The sequence below is a fragment of the Oncorhynchus tshawytscha genome, linkage group LG05, assembly GCF_018296145.1.
Source record: "Oncorhynchus tshawytscha isolate Ot180627B linkage group LG05, Otsh_v2.0, whole genome shotgun sequence".
In the NCBI taxonomy this organism is placed as follows: domain Eukaryota; kingdom Metazoa; phylum Chordata; class Actinopteri; order Salmoniformes; family Salmonidae; genus Oncorhynchus; species Oncorhynchus tshawytscha.
In genome coordinates this window covers 50,781,315-50,788,381 of record NC_056433.1, presented here as the reverse complement: position 1 = coordinate 50,788,381, position 7,067 = coordinate 50,781,315, and the positions used below count along the sequence as shown (strand labels likewise).

General features: G+C 40.3%; 1 protein-coding gene across 3 annotated transcripts; it reads left to right on the top strand.

The window, feature by feature from the left end:
* Positions 1–251: 251 nt before the first annotated feature.
* LOC112250779 (nicotinamide riboside kinase 2) lies at positions 252–3,963 on the top strand. 3 transcript variants are annotated; one of them, XM_024421198.2, is made up of 8 exons: positions 252–469; positions 1,405–1,495; positions 1,920–1,986; positions 2,182–2,356; positions 2,721–2,792; positions 2,948–3,054; positions 3,182–3,267; positions 3,360–3,963. In XM_024421198.2, the coding sequence occupies exons 1-7, from the start codon at positions 444–446 to the stop codon at positions 3,265–3,267; spliced, it is 624 nt and encodes a 207-aa protein (XP_024276966.1). In that variant the 5' UTR covers positions 252–443; the 3' UTR covers positions 3,360–3,963. The 3 variants fall into 3 exon arrangements, with proteins under 3 accessions (XP_024276966.1, XP_024276967.1, XP_042177987.1); XM_024421199.2 differs by having other exon boundaries at positions 257–469; positions 1,920–1,968; XM_042322053.1 differs by lacking the exons at positions 252–469; positions 1,920–1,986.
* The last annotated feature ends 3,104 nt before the right edge of the window (positions 3,964–7,067 follow it).

The window sequence follows — 7,067 nt, the reverse complement described above, 5'->3', positions numbered from 1 at the left end:
GTTTTATACACATATATGTGTATGTTACATTATTCCGTTTTTATTGTAATGTATACAGAGCTCTCTTGCAAAATAGATTCCTAATCTCAATGTGACTCCCTGTTTAGATAAAGGTTAAATAAAAATGAATATGCAAATCTTTGAGAAACCCCGAGGTTGATTGGTGTCGTTGGGTGTTCTGGGACAGTGATTGGTCACTGTAACAATGACACAAATCTGAGCTCACGTCTGCGTGACGCAAGTCACAGTTGTCTACAAATTGAGGGCTCGCGCCTCTTCATCAATGAAATAGTAAAGACAGCTGGGCTCTGCCACGACACTGGAGAAAAAACACCGAAACTTGAGCTACTACCTACCTCGTATTAGTTGGATTGTATTTGTTATTGATTGTGAGTGTCACTTCAGCTGGGACTAGGAGCAGAAGTTTCAAAAACCGACTCAAAATGAAATACGTTATAGGAATTGGCGGGTAAGTTCAGTTTTTATTTGTCGTTTGAAAATCGGTTGTATTATATAATGTATTTTTTGATTAGTAAAACATGTTTAATCAATTATTTGATAAACGTAACACCGGTATAAAAATCTAAACACATGCCATGTTATTTAGCTGGCTAACGCGTTACGTTGGTTGGCAAGGGGGTAAGCTACGTTAGTTACCTATCAACGTTGAATTTCTCGTCTAACATTTTAAGTTATTTATGCAAAATAAGAAACGGTAAGGATCCAGGGATAAATTTTTTTATAAATTACTAGGGCAATTTATTAACGCCATGTGCTGTAGGTAGTTAACTGGGGACTTGGTTTTAGCAAATCGCCTGCCAAGTTTGTATGTTGTCGTAGTCGGGCGGGAGATTTAAAATTCCAGCGCGGACTTTCACATAGAACACATTGGAGGGAGTCTCAATTTCTAAATTTGCAAACGTGAGCGCCATTCTCCTTACTGGGAACTTGTATTATACATGTTTATTAAGCATGAATATTGCTTTTTGCCAGCTATGTTTTACTATAATGTAAACATTTTACTTGGATGAATGTCAGGCTAGCTAACGCTAAATGTAGGACTGGCAACGTTCCGAGTTGTTTTCAAAGCTTCTGACTAAATTCAGAGATCCACTTAGCAAACTTACCTTGCTAACGTTAGTTATAAAACGTTTGATTGCAGACTTATTCAGAGTAGCTAACATTTGTTGACCTTGCTATTTTTAGGTAGCCAGCTATGTGCCCTGTCCCGCCACAATGGTTAGGTTGCTAGCTACTACTACAATGCATACAATGCTGACTGCTATTTGAGTAACTTACTGCAATAATGCCTGCAAGGTATGCGGATGAGTGGTGTATAGACCGCTTAAACTTTGAATACACGGACGCCTTGCTAAATCGCATGACATGTTTATCTATTTTCAGTGTGACTAATGGTGGGAAAACCACTTTGACGAATAGGCTGATCAAGTCACTACCTAACTGTTGTGTGGTGCATCAAGATGACTTTTTCAAGGTAAACTTGGTCTGCTAAAACGTCTCTATACAGTGTTGTATTTGCATGACCTTGTTAAGGGAAAATATCCCAAACACTCACACATTAACCAATAACCATGATGCATGCCCTCTACAGGCACCTGGCCTTCCCTTTTATGCTGTAAATTAACCTAGTTGTCTTTTCACACACGCCTTGCTTATTGCCACCTTTTTTAAAATTAAACTCCATTAACCTGTACAGGATCAGAACATGTGCTGAGTAGCTCACTGCTCTTGTGCTTTGTTTCCTGTTTTATTGATGTCTCTGGTTATATATGGATTCTCAATGCTCTTGTGCATGTTAAACCTGCATGCTTCAGCTAGGTGTGCACATCTTGCAGTGGGATCTGTCCTTATTCAGATCAGCCTGCGCTTGCAGCAATGTTTTATTGGTGTTATTTCAGAAACCTGACCACATAGAAGTCGGGGAGGACGGCTTTAGACAGTGGGATGGTAAGCCTGGACTTCACTGTAAGAGACTCATAACTGATCATTGTACTTACTGTAACAAAGCATCCCTAAAAATGTCATATTTGATAGTACATGGATAAATATTAATACTACCCTAGAGCACAATTCCCATTAAACCAGACTGAATACATTTCTTCATCCAGGTGTGTCCCTTTGCTAAACTTCTTCCCCTCTGCCTTTCTCTGTTCTATGCAGTGATCACAGCATTGGACATGGATGCCATGGTGAACACGATTCGAGGCTGGAGTGAGAACCCAGTGAAGTTTGCACACTCCCACGGTGTCAACGTGTCCCCTTCCACAGAGGTTGCTGACCCAGATCAGCAGATCCACATTCTGATTGTAGAGGGCTTCCTTCTGTACAACTACAAGTGAGTTTGTCTGCACCACTGCTAACTGGAAATGTACTAGTTAATGGGGGGGATGAGAGTAATCAGCTGGTTTGTGTGACATGTATTCAAATAGCTTGTCCCCTATTCCTATGACAACTAATGCTTGCATGCTCTCTCAGCTGGATTTGAAGAATTATGACAAATATTTGGGCGGGTGTCTGTTCAAGTGACGCGTCTGGGCAGTGTTGTCAGCTAGCTAGATTAAGTAAGAGGATGTTAACTGAATGGATGTGGTCTCCAGGGGTGTGCTATCTGTATTATGGTGCTCTGAGAACCTCAATTGTACATTGGTGGAGAGTTGAGGAGAACTAAAAGTTGTTCTGTCATGTTCCTCCTTCCCCAGACCCCTGATGGACGTGTATAACAAGTCCTACTACATCTCCATTCCATACGAAGAGTGCAAAAGGAGGAGAAGGTTGGAATGGGGGGGGGGGGCGGCATCAGATCACTAATATTCATATGTAGCTATAGTATGGTCATTGTTCTGGCCAGATAAATAAACCCATAATCTTTATTTTTAGTTGACAGTTGTGCTAAATTCATAATTCTGTTTCCCTTTTATTTTTTTAGTACAAGACAATACACCGTCCCTGATCCCCCAGGTCTGTTTGAAGGCCACGTGTGGCCCATGTACTTGAAGCACAGGAATGAGATGGTTGAGAGCGGTTTAGACATCGGTATATACACACTTTGCCTCTTTTCCATTTGTCAGTGAACGTTATTGGTTGTTGTAGGCATTTTGGTGCTAGTAGCTATGACTTCCCTTTGACAAATGTCCTGATCAAGGTTTACACTTTGCTATAGCATATCTGGATGGCTTGAAATCAGAAGAAGGGATCTACAGCCAGGTGTATGAGGACATCCAGAATACACTGTTGAATCGTTTATAGGTAAGAGGTGACACTGGTGTCTGACTTCTGTCTTGTGTTGCTGATAATGATAAATTGAGTGTGGTGAGAACTTTACCTTTCTGTTTATACAGCAGGAACTCCATCTCCAAACCTGTATAGACCTGTAAATAGCATCAAGACTGAAGATAATTTTTTTAAATTGAAGCATTTTTTCTTATTGTGTAAATTATATTGAAGGAATGTTAACTTATGTTTGACAGAATCATTTCTGTTTTGTTTTCTTATCTAATCTGTTAGTCCATTGCTTGTGTTAATCAAACCACTGCCTAGTATCCGAGGGAGAGGGACAAACTCTGACCGTCTGTCAATGAAAATATTTTTTGTATGGAGGTCAATGCGAATTGCCAAATTTCTACATGAGGCTTATTTGATCAAATAGATGTTTAATGTTTACGTTTGTTACAAAGGAACTGATATAAGTGGATTCACATGGCATTTTGATAACTGAAGTACAAATAATAATTCTTTATTGGAGTTGTGCCTCTGCCCTCATGGTCTAGAAGGGTCCCACCTGAACTGGCCGCTTGCCTTCCATATTTGAGGAAATGTATTTCCTTTGTTAGAATAGAGCGGTCACTTGACTACATTATGACTATATTACATCTTTGTTAGTATGTACTTGGCTTTGTTTTGGCAAGTAAATTGTTTAAAATGTGTTCAGATTTCTCAATGTTACTCCTGTGTCCTGTCTTTATTTACAGTGCTCAACTTAATTGTGGTACATGGGGTATGAGTAAATAAAGTTTACATACACCTTAGCCAAATACATTTAAACTCAGTTTTTCACAATTCCTGACATTTAATCGAAGTCGGAGTTCACTGTCTTATGTCAGTTAGGATCACCACTTTATTTTAAGAATGTGACATGTCAGAATAATAGTAGTGAATTATGTTTAAACTTATTTTCATCACATTCCCAGTGGGTCAGAAGTCTACATACACTTATTTGGTAGAATTGCTTTTAGATTGTTTTTGGTCCATTCCTCGTGATAAAGTTGGTGTCACTGAGTCGGGGTTGTAAGGCCTCCTTGATTGCACACTTTCCGTTCTGCCTACAAATTTTCTATAGGGATGAGGTCAGGGCTTTGGCCACTTCAATATCTTGACTGTGTTGTCCTTCAGCCATTTTGCCACAACTTTGGAAGTATGCGTGGGGTCATTGTCCATTAGGGAGACCCATTTGCGACCAAGCTTTAACTTCCTGATTGTCTTGCTGTTGCTTCGATATATCCACAATTGTCCATCCTTGCTATCTATTTTGTGAAGTGCACCAGTCCCTCCTGCAGCAAAGCACCCCCACAACATGATGTGGCCACCCCTGTGCTTCACGGTTGGGATGGTGTTCTTCAGCTTGCAAGCCTCCCCCTTTTTCCTCCAAACATAACGGTGGTCATTATGGCCAAACAGCTGAATTTTAGTTTCATCAGACCAGAGGACATTTCTCCAAGAAGTGTGATCTTTGTCCCCAGGTGCAAACTAGTCTGGCTTTTTTTTGTGGCAGTTATGGAGTATTGGCTTCTTGAGGAGTGGCCTTTCAGGTTGTGTCTCGGTTTACTGTGGCTATAGATACTTTTGTACCTGTTTCCTCCAGCATCTTCAGAAGGTCCTTTGCTGTTCTGGGATTGATTTGCACTTCTCGCACCAAAGTATGTTCATCTCTAGGAGACGCATCTCTTGCATACTATTGTTTGTACAGATGAACGTGGTACCTTCAGGCTTTTGGAAATTGCTCCCAAGGATGAACCGGACTCGTGGTCTACAATTTTTTTCTGAGGATTTGGCTGATTTTCTTTTGATTATCCCATTGCTTGTCAAGCAGAGGCACTGAGTTTGAAGGTAGGCCCTAATACATCCACAGGTACACCTCCAATTGACTCAAATTGTCAGGCTATCAGAAGCTTCTAAAGCCATGACATGTTCTGTAATTCCAAGCTGTTTAAAAGCACAGTCAATTTAGTGTAAACTTCTGACCCACTGGAATTGTGATACAGTGAAATTAATCTCAACAATTGTTGGGAAAATTACTTGTATCGTGCACAAAGTAGATGTCCTAACTGACTTGCCAAAACTATAGTTAACAAGAAGTTTGTGGAGTGGTTGAAAAACAAGTTTTAATAACTCCAACCGAAGTGTATGTAAACTTCTGACTAGATTCCTGGCAGTCTACACTCACAAGGATCCCCTCGCTGTCCTAGGGTTGAAACGTAAAGGAGTGTTGATCTGTTTTCTTTTGGTAATATACTAGTTGTGTAATGTTTGGCATGGTTAGGCTATTGAAGCAACATAACAGACATTGTTTGGTTTTAATAATTATGTCACTGCCTGACCGATGGTGCTCCTCTCTGTGAGTGTTGTGCCTTGTCTACAGTCTTTGTCTTATCTGTTAAGGCCCCTTTGGAACAAATAATTGTATTCATTTAAGGACTGATCTTAATTTATAGCTACTGAACTTGTCAACGATTATAACAGTCATTGCCATAACACAGTGAAGTACCAAAAATGTTTCTGAACAAAATGCTACAACTCCACCTTGTTTGAAATAAATTTACAAATCTGGTTTACAGATGACAAGGGGGATTGTTTACACAATATTAGCTGGTGCAATGAACATAAAACATGGAAATAATTAAACTGATCAAATGTGAAGAAATTATTTGAGATATACAATCATTTATGGTAGATTAGCACTTTACAACACAAAGTGGTAATAACACGGCAATAGTATGGTTTCTCAGCAACTACTGGCAGCTAACATAGTGACTTTCCAGAGTTCTACCTGCAATGCTATCTGTGACCTGTGCCCCATTGACCTTAAATAAATAAAACCTGTTGACAGGGGAAGGGCTGTGAGGAACCTGTAGGAGACTGATATAGTAACCAGCCGTTGACACACATCCAGTTAACGCAGCCAGCTAACCTTGTAATGGTTGCCCTCTGGAAGACAGGCCCTCAAACACACATTGCTAAAAGGCTCTGAGTGCTTGTGGACATAGACAGGCGGAGTGTTTATATTTAGCAGGGATTCCTGCATTGTCAGGGGAGGACATATTGTACTTGTATAAAGATGGACACCCCCACCTTCGAATCCACAGCATGACTGGCCTGTTGCCCATAGCTACCCTTCTGACTGACAGGCAGCTCCCTACCCTCAGCCTTGTCTCATAGATTAAACTTAACATAGTAAATGTAAATCCGGGAAACTCAAATTGGTATGATATGTTACGTTTGGTGTAGTTACATAAGACAAATGGTTACTTTAGGCAAAAATGAAATGGTCAGGGTGGGTAGGTGGGCGTGTAACACGAATGTCTAGCAACCCAAAGGTTGCGAGTCCAAATCTCATCACGGACAACTTCAGCATTTTAGCAACTTTTTAACTACTTACTACTTTATAGCTACTTTGCAACTACTGAGCATGTTAGCTAACCCTTCTCCTAGTCCTTTTAGCGAACATTAACCCTTTAAACTAACTCCTAAATTTAACCCTGAGCCTAGCTAACGTTAGCCACCAAGCCAGAATTCGTAACATATAATACAAATTGTAATTCTTAACATATACAAAAAGGGTATTGGACATCCACAAATTACTACAGTACATACCATGCCAAACGTGACATCATACTAAATGGAGTGTCCCAGATTTACATACAGAAATATATGAAATGCTCTGAGACCAGGTTGCACCCAACCTTGCTTCTCTTCCAGCAAAAGTACACAATGCATCAGAGGGGGACAAAGCAGGGGAACGGTGAGACCTGCTCTCTCAATCATGGGCTCTT

Excerpts from the sequence above, each read along its gene's own strand:
- LOC112250779 (XM_024421198.2), top strand. The coding sequence starts at position 444 with ATGAAATACGTTATAGGAATTGGCGG. Across the intron at positions 2,357-2,720 it reads TTCCTTCTGTACAACTACAA|ACCCCTGATGGACGTGTATA; the intron begins GTGAGTTTGTCT and ends CTCCTTCCCCAG. Across the intron at positions 3,055-3,181 it reads TGAGAGCGGTTTAGACATCG|CATATCTGGATGGCTTGAAA; the intron begins GTATATACACAC and ends ACTTTGCTATAG.